The sequence below is a fragment of the Chaetomium tenue genome (genome assembly GCF_020726465.1).
Source record: "Chaetomium tenue strain MPI-SDFR-AT-0079 chromosome Unknown F5144scaffold_6, whole genome shotgun sequence".
Classification (NCBI taxonomy): domain Eukaryota; kingdom Fungi; phylum Ascomycota; class Sordariomycetes; order Sordariales; family Chaetomiaceae; genus Chaetomium; species Chaetomium tenue.
In genome coordinates, this window is record NW_027117334.1 from 1,448,217 (window position 1) to 1,462,701 (window position 14,485).

The following is a 14,485-nucleotide window of genomic DNA, read 5'->3' on the forward strand; positions in this document are numbered from 1 at the left end:
ATTTCAGGTTTGCTGTTGATTCGTGCCACTTCGGCGGCCCCGGTCGTCGTGGGGCGTCGGCTCCGTCCTCCGACCCTGTACGGTTAGCGGCGATCGCGGTAGCACAATACCAAATGCAGCATATGAATTCTGTGGGCAAGGAGGTAGCTCGCTAACAGACCCTTGTCACCGAGCTGACGGACCAGGGGTATGAAGCTGAATTGGACTCGGGCTTCGGTTGAAACGGAAGCAAATGGCGAAGAAAAGAGTCTAAAATAATGAGTGGAAAAGGCTGGAATGCAGCCAAGATGATGTGTGGGGGCACTGGCCCACATGCATCTATCTGCCTGGACCGAAATGTATCTTTAATCAGGGTTCGAACCACAAGAAAAAGGACTCAATTCCCTCAAACATCATGATGAGAAGCAACTTCCATTGCAGAAATCCTAGACCTGTAAGATGAAGGTTGTCAATGAACAAAGGCGTCCGTTGAGTACCTACCAAGGGTGTATACGCCTGTAAGACACCAGACCCTCTAGCTCGCATGCCATCATCATAAAATGCCCCAAAACATTGAGAAGCGGCCAGCTCTAGAGCCCCATCCATTAGATTGCCCAAGACTAGCCCCAAAACGGCCTTCGGTTTCCCATCATACCTATCCAGAGTTCGTTCTTCTGTTATCCACCGCTTTTATCATCATTTCTTCCATAGCTAAGAGGGTGGGCCAATGACCGATTCGTTGTGATTAGTGGTTTATCGGACGGACGGCAGCTGTCCCTGTCCTGCAGACAATCAAACAGATTTGATTAACGTTGTTGTGCTGGCTATACGATATCTTAACCTGAACCAGTAGGTTACAACTTACAAGGCTGTTAACTGTGACATGTGTATTTTCTTTGACGTCCAATCCGCAACCCGGTTGGTAGAACTGAACAAAAGATACTATTAGTTCTGACGCCTCTAACGAGGTTAAAGTTACGTAGGCAGGTAGCCTTGAGTCGGGTCAAGATTTGTACATCCGGTACTCTCTATAAACGGCCGCGGAATACTGGCGAGGTAGGATGTTGTCTGTCAATTACGTACATGTATGATGTAACTGAGCCGTCTGAAGAGAGAGGTCCTCCATCACCTCAGACATGCAACAGTCTCAACCGTTCTGGTGCCTAGTGTCAGAGGCTCCATCGACAGATATGACGCTCCGCCTAATCAACCGTTCAAAATAGCCCAAGTCACTACGATATTGATCAGAATGCGTACTTTCAGACTGGATCACAAAAGGCTGGAAGCGGCAAAGTTCCATCGCGCGTAATAAACCTTGGTGAGCATCATGGGACCAGCGTGGGTTAACTACCTAGCCAAGTGGCAGACGTTGCTCTATTCCGCCGATTATCATCGGTGAGCGCAACCTAACCTTGTCTGTCTTTCTCTCTGGCTTCCCTCGGCCCGGCCATGTAACAGGTTCTCTGCTGTCCAGATGCTTGCAACACCAGGTAGGTAGGTGATCGGAGTGGCTGTGATTATACACTAGTGTAATAGGGCACTACCTGAGATTAACGTTCTTAATTTTGTCTGTCAGTTTTGTCACGGCTTGATGACGATGGGGAGGTAATGTACCTGGGTTGCCGTGGCCGGAATAAGGAGAGCATAAACTGTGTAAAATGGACGCAGATATCACCAGACAGAGAACTCAGCCGTTAAGAACGCTGTCAATTTTTTATATAAAGAGGCCTCGGTGAAGTTTCTCCCAAGCTCGAGGTAGCAAGTCGTAGATAAATACAGCCAGCTAAAGCAATTTTTTAAACGCCCAAAATGTCGACTACCCCATCAAGCAGACGTGTTAAACAAAACCACCCAATCCAGTGCCAACTTTACCCTACGCCATGGTCATCCCCCAGGCCCGGCCCTTGTCATGCATGGACAAGAAATACAAGCAAGTCGAAGCAAAGCAACCCAACGCCACCAATACAAGCTTGAGTCCCACCGCTCAGCCTGACATCATGCGAATGCACCACCCATGAAGAAATATACAACGAATATACGAGAAAAGGAAACGTCAAAAATGCAACTTCTTCTACCAAGCATACCCGGTATCCTCGTCATCATCCTGGCCGACCCAATCGTCATCCGACAGATCATCGTTCTCACTATCCAGGAAATCGTCCATGGTGAGTGTGGTCTCAACCGACTTCTGGTTATCCAGTTGGATCTCAACCTTCTCACACATACCCTGGCGGAAGGATACTTCGGTCCCAAGTGACGATGCCGGAGATTCAAGCCGACTGCTTGAGCCGGACTCGTCCGCGCCCTGGCCCCCCTCTGCTTCATCGTCCTCCTCCTCGTCTTCGTCCTCATCCGTATCAGCCTCAGCATACAACGGCCGGCCAAGCCCATTTCGAAGACTCCGTCCAGCGCCAATACTGCTGGAGGGGGAGGGAGAGTTCGATCGTTTGAGTCGGTCACTCCGGCGCGAGGGGTATTCGGCGAGCAAGGCGCGAGTAGACTTGCTCGACTTTTTCGAGGCGCGTTTGACCTCCTCCGTGTCGGGTGGCTGTGCTGGATTTCGCAAAGAGAACAAAGGTGCGGGGTCTTGGTTCTCGCGCAGGAAAATGTATCGTAGCTTGCGCTCCCACTTGTTACGGAGCCTTGAGCGTTCCAGGATAGGGATGCTCAACATAGCTTTCAGTTCCAAGTGGCGGAGCTTCAACAGCTTCGAGGCACTGTCGGTAAGTGACTGGAGCAACGTCTCGGCTGCATCCGCGGACCACTTTTTCATGTTCAGGAGTTGGAGCGCCTCCAATGCTTCGGGCCACGCCGGGACCTGGTCTTTGGTGAGCAATTGATCGTAACTCGGGTCCGAATCGCGGTAGAACTCATGATGTTGGAAAGTTTTGAAGTCCATGGACAGGACTTGCAAGTTTGGGCAGGCTGCTCCTAGAACTGGGAGGAAAGAGAGACCTAACGACTGGTTATGGTGCAGAATGAGGCGCTTCAGCTGGTGCCCGTTCGTTAGGAGATAAGCTGTGAAATCGTTGCCATCAACGTCCCAGCAATTGATAAGCCCCAGAGTCTCGAGCTCTTTGGGAAGAAGTCGCAATAACTGGTCGTTGGCCGCAGTGGATGACTCGATAGTGAGGTGCTTAAGATTTGGTAGAGCGGTGATTGCGTCAGCCATGCTTTGAATGAAGGCTCCATCCCTGGCGATCAGCTCATCGTTGTCATCAGTTGCTTTCGCGTGAAGCGAAGGAACCTGATAATTGACGAACGATATTTTTATTAGACTCGAAAACGCTGGTGTTTCGTGAAGCGCCTTGACAGCGGCGAGGTCAAGACCCGGCCCCATCAGCCGCCGATTCCACTGCCAACCAAGAAGCCGCGTAGGGCTCACCATGTGCGCTCCCTCTGCTGAGGCTTGCGATCCGTTGAGAGCCTCAAAAAGGGCGGAAGGGTAGTGCCAACGTAAGCTGCCATCTAGCGACCGGTAAGGGGCGTCGTCTTTTTGGTGAAAGAACTGAATTTGTTGTAAACGGGGTAGTTTGTTGACTAAGGACTTGAGGTCGAGCAGTTGGCCCCTGAACGTCTTCGAGGCAATCTGCTCGACATCAATCCAGAGTTCTTTCACTTTCGGCCTGTAGTTGAATAGCGTGGTGGATGGGTCTTTCGACAAGAGCGAAACGAGTCCATGTGCCATCGGCCGGCTCAGCAACGGAGGTGCCTGGTAGAGGGCCGTCAGGGCCGGCTCTGCAAATGCACGGCAGACGCCGCTGGTTGCCGCCAGCCATCGGGCGTGATGGGTGTCGGTGACCGGCGCGGCGGCATATTCGAAAATTTGGGTCAAGATCATGTAAGGCAAGCTGGCCCAGTCCGGGGTATTGTCATCCTCAATCACACCTTTGCCTTTCTCGGGCGCAAGATAATTGATAGGGACGACTTGGCATTGGTTCTTTGTTGTCCGAGCTGAGGTTGTCTGTTTTACGGGCCTGAAGACCCGGGAAGCTTGACGTTGTTGACGGGTGCGCGCTTTCTGCTCCACATCCGGATTAGGAGGGTTCTCAACTTCGTCCCCGCTATCGCTATCGCTATCTTCTCCATAAAACCCCGGCTTATGAGGGGAGTGGCGGGTCCGTTTTGGTCGGCTTGCTATCGCGGCCGGCGATCCGGGGCGCTTGTGCGACTTTGTTGGGGTACTGGGCGGTGGAGGTTGTGGCACCGCGGGATTCTCGTTGGTTGAAGCCGTGCTAGGAAGCGCAGCCGAGCTCCTTGTCACTCGGCCACCCGCCGGGGGTTCCGGAGCGCCGGACGCTTGGCGCGGCCGTAAATTGCGAGTTGTCGCTGCCGATGCAGCGGGTACGGAACCCGCCGCATTGCCAGCGGGTTTCTTCATGATCGATTTGATGGATGTGATTGTCGCGGTATCGGAAATTACAGCTGCGCTTCCCAAAGCTTCACCCCACAGGTTCCGAGCACGAGGCAAATTGATAAAGCGGTGGACAGACAATTCGAAATGGGTTGATGAGAGATGGAATTGATGGAATGGTGGCTCGTCTGCCGGTTGACCAATTGCTTGTTTTTTAGTTGCTTCTGGCGCGGGGCGCACCAGCAGCTGAAGAAACTGAGCTTCAGGCCCGTGGCAAAGGTTGCGGGGCTTTACAGTAAGGTAACTGCCAAGGCACGGTCCATTCGCACAGTACGTGGACCCGCAGATGCTGGGGCAGAGGACAGCGACACCAAGCAGCTAAACGTGATATCATTTTTGGCATCGCTCCGGAGATGATGTGGATGGGGATTGCCAGAACGTTGGTAGAAGTCGGAATTGCTGTAGGCTAGGGACGAATGATGCCCGGGCTGGCACCTTGGGTGTTCTCCACGGGACATCCTCGATGCTAGACCAGAGCTGGACGCACCTTGAAAACCACAATGGAGCTCGTTACGCGGACTTTAACGTTGGCGACCTTGGTCACTTAGAATAGGGTAGTCCTATCTCAAATCTCACCCCTTGTCGTGCTCTGCAGTGTCTATGTGAATAGAAAGTTACTTAGGTGCCTAAACGTGGCTTCCTGAGATCTGACAAGTCCTAAACATCTCACTGCCCAGCATTAACTCTGGAGTTTTCTATGTCTCGTTCGACTTTCTGGCCATTGCCATAGATTTGTTGAAGTCCTCAGGCCAATCTACTTGACGCCAATCAAAATGGCTATTAGAAGGGTACTCCCCCGGTCTAGTACATGTAACTTGTGACTCCAATGCAGCCTCCACCCCCCCCTCCCTCAACGTCTCTACTCCGTGCACCTATTTCCCAGCCTTGTCGTCACTGTCACTCTTTTTCTTAGCGGTTTCCCTCAACGTCTGGCCTTGGCCTGCAAAGTGGGGCTGCTTTGCGTTCGCAGCCTCCCTCTCCTTATCCTCAGCCGTCTTGACCGGCTTGACTTCGTACCCCAGGAAGAGTTTGCCAGGGGGGAGACGCAGGGGCGCCGGGCCGTTGCTTCGCCGTATGGGTACCGTGGCTTCCTTGGCTGAGCTTGACGTGCCAGCCACGGGGGTTGCGGGCTTCGGCGTCGGAGCCTTGCCGCCCTTCTTGGAGCTCAACCGCTGTCCCTCTCCCGTAAAGTTCCCTGCCAAAGATGCCGCTGAACCTGGCGCGATCGAGTCATAATTGATTGCTTGGGCCATGGTACCTTGGTTGTAGAGTAAGCCTCCGGGAGGCACACCACCACCTGCACCTCTTGCACTGCGGGGCGTGCTGGTGCCGCTGCCACGCGGCGCTCTCTCCGGCTCGACGTAGCCGACTGGCGGTGCAAAGTCGACGCTTACATCCGTCTCGATCATGCTGACGCCCATCCTAGCAGTCTCAGGTTTTACATCTAGAACGGCCATGTCGTAGATCTCGTCGTTGTATTCGAAGTTGAAGACGTCGCCTTTGGTTAGAGCCGCGAAGTTGCGGAAGGCTTTTTCGAGGACGGCGCGCGGATCGGTGATTTCGAGAAAGTTAACGGACTGTGGTTGTAGCTTGACTAGCTTGGCAAGCTCGAGGGAGGTGGTCTTGACCTGGATCATGTCGCCCACATCAAGCTGGAGTGATTGCATCATCTGCGAACCGTCAATACCCCTGGCCGGAGCTAGAAGGGAACATCCGACATACCCATTGCGGAATGTAAGCCCTGCCCTCCTCCGCTACGAACTCGAGCACACCTGCATGTGTGTGTTTGCCCCCCGCCGCCCCGTTAATCAGTTCTAGCATGATAGGCCATTGAACGTGCATTCTTGACACCTTATCCAAGGCGGATGGTGGGAGAAAGATTTTGGATCCGTAGTTGAGATCGGGGCGCTCAGCGCCGGGGGCCATGATCAGGGGGTAACACCGGTAGTATTCATCGAAACGTTGCGCGCGAGGAGCCCGAAGGTTCCCACGATAGTCGGTAGGGTTAAACTGCGCGCGTGGGTTAAACAAGGCGATCTTGCACGAGCTACGAATCGCCAAACGCGGGGTTCAACTCACCATGTTTCCGAACCACGGGTCAGGTGTGGTACGGGGTTTATTCGGGGTTGGTCGAGGATGTGGAAGGTTGAAAATAGGAGAAGAAAGGTTAGATATCAATAAGGTAATGTTTTATTCCTCAAATTCTGTGCTTGATCGGAACTGTGTGGTTTGGTTTGTTAGGTAACGCAGTGTGGAAGGCAACAGAGGATGACATAGGCGAAGCATCCACATGCTGCTAGCGGCCATGTATGCAATGCACTGTGCGGGGTTCTTCCAGTGTACATACAGTGTTTCAGGTACCTAGGCTGTGGCGCGAGCTCGGCTGCTTGGGTAGGTACCCATGAGCACGAGATGCACCCACTGTAACTTACCTACCCAAGCTACAGTATACCACACTAATCTGTAAGCCCGACAGCAAGGTGTTCAGGTGGGATAACTTTAATCGCTATGATATCAAAAACAATGTGTTTTATTTGACGTTGATGCAGGTCCGTATTTTTTACGTGTTGAAGGGGTACCGTGGCTGGAGGCCAGTGCCTCCAGCCACAGCCTGTCCTCGAGCACGTCCAAGCTCCTTGGTCACATCCTAGCATATTTAAACTGTTCACCTTGCCTCCATTGTCGTCCCGGGCAATATCGCCTCACGGGTTCATCACGGCGTCATGTCATCCAGATTTTCGGCTGCGCGCCCAAAACGGGCCGGAGAGGCTTTCGCACGAGCTCATCACGGAGAAGAGCGCGACGAGGGCGACGAGGGAGGCCCCACATCTAAAAAGGTCAAATTCGATGTCCGCAACCCATCTGCGCTGGCGCCAAGCGCACGAGACGACGAAGACGAAAATGACAATGTCCTTGACGCAGACGTCATTGCCGCTTCCGGAAGGGCGACAAAGCGCGGTGCGGTAAATATCGACGGCTACGACTCGGATTCCGAGAATGAGACATTCAATACAAGGGCCGAGGCCAGGGGCAAAAAGGGGAAGGAGGCTGAGGATGTGGACCTGGCGGAGGTGATGGACAATTACAATTCCAAAGCTGGCGCCGGCGGTGGCGATGAGGAGGACGATGAGGTGGACATGTTTGGCGATGCCGACGCTGACGACAGCCTTGCGACGGGCGGCAGCAAATCGGGAAAGAAGGACAAGCAAGTCCGTTTTCTCGCGGACAAGGAGATCGAGGGCCAAGAAACGACCAGCAAGAGTGGCGGTACAGTACGGATAGACGGAAATCCGGATAATGATGAGGAAGACGACGACGACGATGACGAAGAAGTTGTCGCGCTCGCCATCGCTGAAGAAGGCGTGGACGAAGAGGTCGGCCTCGGCGGCCTCAAGAAGCACGCGCCCAAGATCGACGCCTTCAACATGCGGGAGGAGCAGGAAGACGGTGCGTTCGACGAAGCAGGTAATTTCGTCCGGAAGGCGGCCGACGCAGACGCAGTGCACGACCGCTGGCTGGAGGGTATCAGCAAAAAGGAGATGAAGAAGGCCGCCGCGGCCCACGATAAGCGCGAAGCTGAACTGCGGAAGCAGCAGCGCGAGAACGACAGCTTGTTGACGGGCGACTTGTTCAAAGAGCTCATCATCCGGCTAGAACCGGGCGAGACGGCTTTGGATGCTCTGGCGAGGCTTAGGAAGAGCCAGACAAGTAACAACAAGTCCAAGAAAATACCCAAATGGAAACAGAAGAAGGCGAAGACAAAGAGCAACGGCGGCGAGGGAGGGGATGCCATGGATGTGGATTCTGAAAAGGGGCCCGAAGATCCGAAGCAGGCCAAGATCAAGGACGCAATCAATGCTATTGCCGACGCAGCAGACAAGTTGATGCAGAGAGACTACCCCAATATTTATGATAGGGAACGGGAGCGACTCATACGAGAGTATCGCAATGAGACTGGGGAAGCTTGGGTGGAGCCACCGGAACCAGACGAGACCGAAGGTGGTGGAGGAATAGGGGAGGATAAACTGTGGGAGTTCCGCTGGACAGACGGGCGGGACGATGCTGCCAAACAAGGCCCCTTTGACGGTCCAACTATGAAGGCATGGCAAGATGCTGGCTATTTTGGCGAGGGGGTCGAATTTCGGTTAGCAGGAGGAGAGGGTGGATGGACGAGGGTTGCTACGTTTGTGTAATACATCGATGAAGAGGCAGCAGTGTTGAGAAGACAAGCGGGTGCAGGTTCGCTGGCTGTGAATCTCTTTCCGCACCACTCCAAATCATTACACCACATGATATCAAAGTCCGCCAGACCCCAATGAACCAAACAGTTTTGCCCCCTTCCTAAAACGCCTGCAAATCGAATATTGCCCTTCCCCGAATTTAGCTCGTATCCATCGTCTCGCCCGCAGTACCGTTGGACTTTACGACAAAGTCAACGGCACCGTCATCGCCTATCAGCCGCTTTTCTGACTCGGCTACAAACCCGACGCTCCTGGCAGGGTCGTAGAACAATTTAAAACTCCGTTGTACATCCTCTACGACGACCTGCTTCGCGCGCCTCTTCGCGCAGATGAGCTGAGACGTGGTAATCAGGTTGCTTGCGTAGCGGAGCCCTGCCTCTTGACCAATCTTGGTAAGCAGTGCAAGAGCATCTGGGGTGAGGTCAACCTCTTCCTCCTGCGCACGGATCGATAGGATCTGACGAAGCTCGTCACCAGTGTAAGAGTGAGTGTTGATAATCGCAACGCGGTCGAGGAAATCGAGGGGCAGGCCGTGCGGGCTCTTGTAATCGGTGCCCCGAATACGGGAGTGGCCTCGGTTGCTGGCCATGATGACGATTGGGGCCAAGTCGGACTCGAGGGCGCGGTTGACGTAAGAGAAGCACTCAATATCGAGCATGTGGACCTCGTCAATAAAGAGGACGCCCGGAACAATCTCTGCCTTGCCTTCCTCCTTCCACTCGGCGACTTTGGTGTTGATTTGGTCCCGAATCTCGCTCCGGATTTCGCCCGTGTCGCCCGAGAACAGAGCCAAGAAGCCTTGAGTGCGCGAGTTGATGACATCAATCTCGTGCAGCGAAACCGTGTGTACGACCTCTTTGCGCTTTTGCAACTCGCCGTCGGGGCATTGCAGGAACTTGGTATCGACACCCATCGCATCGTAGTCGCGGGACCGGGCATAGGACCTGCCAAGTTTGGTGATTTTCCCCGATGATTTGTCGATGGAAATAATGTCGCCAGCCATCACACGCTCCTTGGTCATGGCATCAATCATCTTGCTTCCCATGTCGTATATGGCTTCCATATCGGTCGTCTTGATGGTGAGCTTGCCTTGCTTGGCACCGCCCGTCACGCTTCGATCAATTTGAATCTCCACCACCTCACCCTCCATTATTTCGCTCTCCTCCTTGATCCTTACGCCAATCGACTTCCGGAAAGCTTGTGTGAGGGCCTCGGTCTTGGACATTTCCAGGGAGAAGATTTCGGATGCGGCGAGCGTGGTGAAGGGCACATCGGGGCCCAGAGATTGAGCCATCCCCATGGCAATCGCGGTCTTTCCGGTACTGTAAATTTGCCAAACACGGGTTAACTCACGACACGACAAGCTCCAAGCTTCTCGATGGCGGTGCAACGTACCTGGGAGGACCAGCAATCAGTACGGCACGACCGGCAATCTTGCCCTGCTTGATCATCTCCAAGATAACCGCAGCCGCTTTTCGGGCCTTCTCCTGCCCAACCAGCCCTTGCGACGCTGCTCGGGGCTCTAGCGTGTCGGCATCGACACCTAGCCCACGAATGTGCGAGTGCGCTGCGATGAGGTTAAGCCCCCGGAGCTCTTTGCTCTCGGAGATCGTGACAACGGGCTGCATCGGGGTATGTTAGTTTCTGCTATGCTTCGATAGTGGTACCTTGGGATTATTGGACTCACAGCAGCCATTTTAAATTGCGGTGTGGGAATCAGTCACGTCCGAGGTGTTCGTTGATGGACCCAGCTCTATTCTGTCGCGAGGCTGTGCTGCCGAGAGATTCTAGTAGAGCCCGAGCTCTGGTCACGGCAGAAGAACCTTGTAGCTCCTCCACAGCCACGGTGGCGAATTTACTGTGGCTGAGGATGAAACGCCCAGAACGCGACGAAACCTGCCAGAACGCGCCTCCCTTTGCAGCTCCATATTTGCGGAAATGGAACTGCGGATCGGCGCGCTTCCATAGGACCGCCCCTCTTTGACATTTTCCAGGTACTTAAACTCAACTTTTGCTTGCAATGTAGGTACCAACACTACTTCAACCTTCATCGAGCTCTCCTTGCCCCAATAAGTTTGGTTAGAACGTCTCGAGCCCCTGGCCCTCCACACGATGGAAGGTACTTAAAAACAAACACGCATGGCCTGCCGTCTTCCCCAATCTTCACACCCTCCCCTGCAGGGGGATCAACCCAAACGGAAAGCCATTGGCTAGCATATGCGCCTCTTCAGCCCAACCGACCGCCCTTTCCTTATCGATTGCACTGGTAACCGATAACTCCCAACTTAGTGGACGACGAGCCAACGAGCCAACACACCCCAACTTCAAACAGAGCTTGCTTCTTCTTCTTTCATCCTGCCCCTTCAGCTGTTAGACTGTCAATCTTGCTCCGAACTTTTCGGTTGTTCTTAAGTTACCGAGATCAAACCCATATTTTGGTACATCTGTGCGGCCTACCTGATTTCCACCTAAGCCGCTCCTTCCTTTACACAAGCTGCGTGCGACACGAGCTGTGGGGCAATCATCGTTTTCCCGCCCGCAGACCTGGCGCAACACCACCGTTGACCAAAAATTTCTTTGATACGTTGCAAAGATCTGCTTCGTTTCGCAAGGACATCGACTCGCGGAATACCTACCTCGCTCGCGCGTGCTCACCGCACGCCTCACATAACGATATATCTCATCCAGCGCTGGGGCCGCTTCCATTCTGTACACCACGTCTGGTTATTTCTAGCGGTCGGGCGCCTGGCGCGCGGGATACTGCCGCAATAAGCGCGCCACACCGCGGCATTTAGCCCAACCGTGGCATGCACGGAATTTTCGAGTCAGATTGACGGCTTGTTCCGAATCCAGTCAGACGACAGGACCTGAGTATGTCGCACAGATCATCGGACGCCTACTCCCGGCGTCCTACCACCGAGGATCGGCGCGGTTCTGAGTCTCGGGACCGCCGCCCAGATCCTTACAAAGATGAGAGGTACCGGCGGGAGCCAGGCGCGTCTGTTAGAGAGCGGCGCAATCCACTCGAGTCTCCTCGCGGAACATCTTCAGTGAACTCGACCACCAAACCCCGAATCGCCGTGAATTCTTCCCGATCGGAACAGGGGACTAGAACAGGTGGGTCCATTTCTTCCTCTCTCTTCTTCTCTGATATATCTCCGCTCTTTTGAATCTTCCTGCAAGTAAAAGGATGTCACTTTGCTAACTCATAGCTAGCGTCAACATCTCAGTCACCCGCAGCGAGCCCTGCTATGGACAGCAGCACCTCATGGGAGAAATTTGCTGGCTTGCTCAAACAACACGATGAGGCTGTTGTTAACGTGGCTAGGCTCAGGGCTGAACGGGATCCGCTCGACAAGGTTTTCAAGCAAAGGCAAGCGGAGTATGAAAAATCAATGATTAAGCATGCGGAATTTCCCTCTGTACCAGAGGTACAAAATCTGCATAGGGTCAAGTATGCCGAGCGTGTGCGTTCCCTCGATGCGCAAATACAGAAAGCCCAAGAAGTGGTAGACGGTACGGCCCGGGCCATCGCCCGGGCCATCGCAAACCTCTCTGAGCCTGAGACCAAGGTCACGGCGACCACCCCAACCATCCCTCCGGATCAACAAGAAGCATTGAAGAAGCAGCAGGCAGAAATAACCGAGCTCAAAGCGAAGCTTCACAAAATTGAGACTGAGTACTCGCAAGTGCGGGACGACTCCAAGGCCAAGTTTGACAAACATCGTGCGGAGCTGCAGGAGCAAATGCTGGAACAGATGAAGGAGCAGATGAAAGAACAGTTTCGGGAGCACATGAAAGAGATGGCGAAGGGGATGAAGGAAATCAAGGAAATCAAAAGTATGAAGAGGATGAACGAGGAGTCGGTCGAGGGGGTGAAGGAAGAGGTCCGCGCAGTCCGTGCTGAGCTCGACAAGCAGCAGTCGAAGAGCCGTGAGGCTATCTCAACTGTTGAGGTCTCTGCACTTGTACGGAAGGAAAGCTCGGCTCTACAATCTGATATTGCTGGCCTTCTAAAACGGGTGGGCGAGCTTACCGAGCAGCTCGCTCAGAGTACTCAAGACACCGTCGCTCTCCGCGACGACTTGATGGCCTGTACCCAACGAGTGGACAACGAAGCTCGGAAGATTGGAGAGCATGAGGAGAAGCTTTCGAGTCTTGACACGGAAGCGCTCGATACCGCGGCCGAGGCAGTGTCCATCGGTTTTCCGGACCTGCAAGCGAAGGTGGCAAGCCTTCAAAGTAGGATGGACCACACTATTTCGCAGCAGGAAGTCGACGCCAGGCAGCAAGAGTTGTTTTCCCAAGTGAAACAATATGTGGTAGGGATGGGCGAGGATTTGGGTCAGTTGGTGGACGAGGCACAGAAGGCTACAACAGGACACGAGGCGCGAATCAAGGCTCTCGAAGCAGCCGCCACCAGCACCTCTAGCCCCGCGCCAGACACCGGGCATGGTCAGGTGGCGAAAGCCGAGTTCGACACAATCAACTCAGACCTTGCCTCGATCAAATCCGAATTTGATGCGACCAAGGTTGCTATCAACCGACTCATTGAGGACGTCTCAAAAATCGCTAGCGAAGATCTTATTAAGCAGGTCGATATGCTTCGGCAATCGTTCATGGTGTTGGACTCCCAGTTCAACAACCTGTCCACCAAGTCGCTGGCCGAGCACATCATCGGACGTCTCGAGCACTTCTACCCAAATGCCCGTCAACTCAATGCCGACATCGAGTTTTTGAAAACCTTGGTTGGTACCCTTGGCCCTCGCATCGATGAGCTCGAAGGGCGGATAGAGGATTTCAAAGACAAGGCTGTCAGCTTTTCCGAGGCCAAGCCATTCGACGCGTCTGAAGTAGAGAACATGCAGCAGTTGCTGCTGCAGAATCTTGACGAGAGCGGCCGGCCGGCCCTGAAGCGGAGGAGGGTAGATTCAAACCTCAATGGTGTCGACCATCTGGTGCCATTGACGAACGGGACTGGCTAGGCGCATGGCCGGACGTGGTTGCTTGCCGGGCACCTAAGAGCACTCTGAACTGGGGTCCACAACTGGTGTCGGGATGTTTGCCAATGTCCTCAGTGCTGCTTGTAGAATTGATTGTTTGGTAGATTTGGTATCCCGTTTTCTGTACACTTTCCAAGTACACTTAGTTTAATGGGGAGGAGTTAGGTAATTAAGCTTTGTTTGGGCTACGAAAGATGTTGGGGGTTGGGGTTGACTTGTAAAAGTTCTACATTGTTTTCGCAAGGTTATCCTAGGTAGGTATGTTCTGTAGTGTAGTAAATTTACACCACCAAGAAGGATTGGTGTCCTCACGCACGTGGTGCCTAGGCTGGCGGCTCGGGTGTGATGAACCGTGGGGGTCAGTAGCACTGGGTTCCCTAGCGGGCATGAACTCGGGTACCATAGGCGCGAGATTTCCCATCTAAGAACTCGAAGTCTCCTATCGGATTTACCGCGCCGTTATCAAGCAGCCCGCTTTTGCATAATCGATACTATCGATTTGTCAAGTTCAAGAGCGCGCGTGGCGTCTGCGCTTCTGCTCCCATTGTTAGGGGGGGAATACCCATTCCACGAATGCAATACTGGCTCCGAGTCCAATGGTAAGGCTGCAGGTTCCCGCCATTGTAGTTAACATCAGGAAGACAATGGAAGGTTTTTGGTGGGTCTTCCATACTCTCCCGAACGGTCAGGATAGCACCTCAAATCAGGCGCGAGGGGCAGAGCCTCGCAGGTTTCGATCAGGCGGAAATAAAAAGAAACAAAGCTTTGTGCTACATCAATGCTAGATTCCGCAACCCGACCGTGCCAGCAAGCGGATGTGGAACGGCCGAGCTGCCAGTTGTCGTTGA

At 53.7% G+C, this 14,485-nt stretch overlaps 5 protein-coding genes across 5 annotated transcripts; 2 read left to right on the forward strand and 3 right to left on the reverse strand.

Annotated features, from left to right (window-relative positions):
• Window positions 1-1,671: 1,671 nt before the first annotated feature.
• F5144DRAFT_582016 (uncharacterized protein) lies at window positions 1,672-4,566 on the reverse strand. The gene has a single exon (XM_066789464.1). The coding sequence runs from the start codon at window positions 4,358-4,360 to the stop codon at window positions 2,051-2,053; it is 2,310 nt and encodes a 769-aa protein (XP_066639692.1). The 5' UTR covers window positions 4,361-4,566; the 3' UTR covers window positions 1,672-2,050.
• A 658-nt stretch (window positions 4,567-5,224) lies between these two features.
• Window positions 5,225-6,520, reverse strand: F5144DRAFT_632385 (ubiquitin fusion degradation protein UFD1-domain-containing protein). Its single transcript, XM_066792495.1, has 2 exons — window positions 6,116-6,520; window positions 5,225-6,063 (listed from the first exon to the last, which is right to left on the reverse strand). Exons 1-2 carry the CDS (start codon window positions 6,317-6,319, stop codon window positions 5,266-5,268), a joined length of 1,002 nt encoding a protein of 333 aa, XP_066639693.1. The 5' UTR covers window positions 6,320-6,520; the 3' UTR covers window positions 5,225-5,265.
• Window positions 6,521-6,801: 281 nt separating this feature from the next.
• On the forward strand, window positions 6,802-8,680 carry F5144DRAFT_347285 (uncharacterized protein). The gene has a single exon (XM_066784270.1). The coding sequence runs from the start codon at window positions 7,117-7,119 to the stop codon at window positions 8,584-8,586; it is 1,470 nt and encodes a 489-aa protein (XP_066639694.1). The 5' UTR covers window positions 6,802-7,116; the 3' UTR covers window positions 8,587-8,680.
• Window positions 8,681-8,773: 93 nt separating this feature from the next.
• F5144DRAFT_605498 (TIP49 C-terminus-domain-containing protein) lies at window positions 8,774-10,330 on the reverse strand (the record flags this gene model as incomplete). The annotated part of the gene is made up of 3 exons (XM_066791431.1): window positions 8,774-9,956; window positions 10,030-10,256; window positions 10,322-10,330. The coding sequence occupies 3 exons, from the start codon at window positions 10,328-10,330 to the stop codon at window positions 8,774-8,776; spliced, it is 1,419 nt and encodes a 472-aa protein (XP_066639695.1).
• A 766-nt stretch (window positions 10,331-11,096) lies between these two features.
• F5144DRAFT_347316 (uncharacterized protein) lies at window positions 11,097-13,758 on the forward strand. Its single transcript, XM_066784271.1, has 2 exons — window positions 11,097-11,751; window positions 11,851-13,758. Exons 1-2 carry the CDS (start codon window positions 11,508-11,510, stop codon window positions 13,617-13,619), a joined length of 2,013 nt encoding a protein of 670 aa, XP_066639696.1. The 5' UTR covers window positions 11,097-11,507; the 3' UTR covers window positions 13,620-13,758.
• Window positions 13,759-14,485: the final 727 nt, after the last annotated feature.

What these genes read in the sequence shown, in the direction of transcription:
- F5144DRAFT_582016 (XM_066789464.1), bottom strand. Translation starts at nt 4,360, where the DNA reads ATGAAGAAACCCGCTGGCAATGCGGCGGGTTCCGTACCCGCTGCATCG.
- F5144DRAFT_632385 (XM_066792495.1), bottom strand. Translation starts at nt 6,319, where the DNA reads ATGGCCCCCGGCGCTGAGCGCCCCGATCTCAACTACGGATCCAAAATC. An exon ending in GGGCTTACATTCCGCAATGG is followed by an intron (nt 6,064 to 6,115) that starts GTATGTCGGATG and finishes GACGGTTCGCAG; the next exon opens with ATGATGCAATCACTCCAGCT.
- F5144DRAFT_347285 (XM_066784270.1), top strand. Translation starts at nt 7,117, where the DNA reads ATGTCATCCAGATTTTCGGCTGCGCGCCCAAAACGGGCCGGAGAGGCT.
- F5144DRAFT_347316 (XM_066784271.1), top strand. Translation starts at nt 11,508, where the DNA reads ATGTCGCACAGATCATCGGACGCCTACTCCCGGCGTCCTACCACCGAG. An exon ending in GGAACAGGGGACTAGAACAG is followed by an intron (nt 11,752 to 11,850) that starts GTGGGTCCATTT and finishes ACTCATAGCTAG; the next exon opens with CGTCAACATCTCAGTCACCC.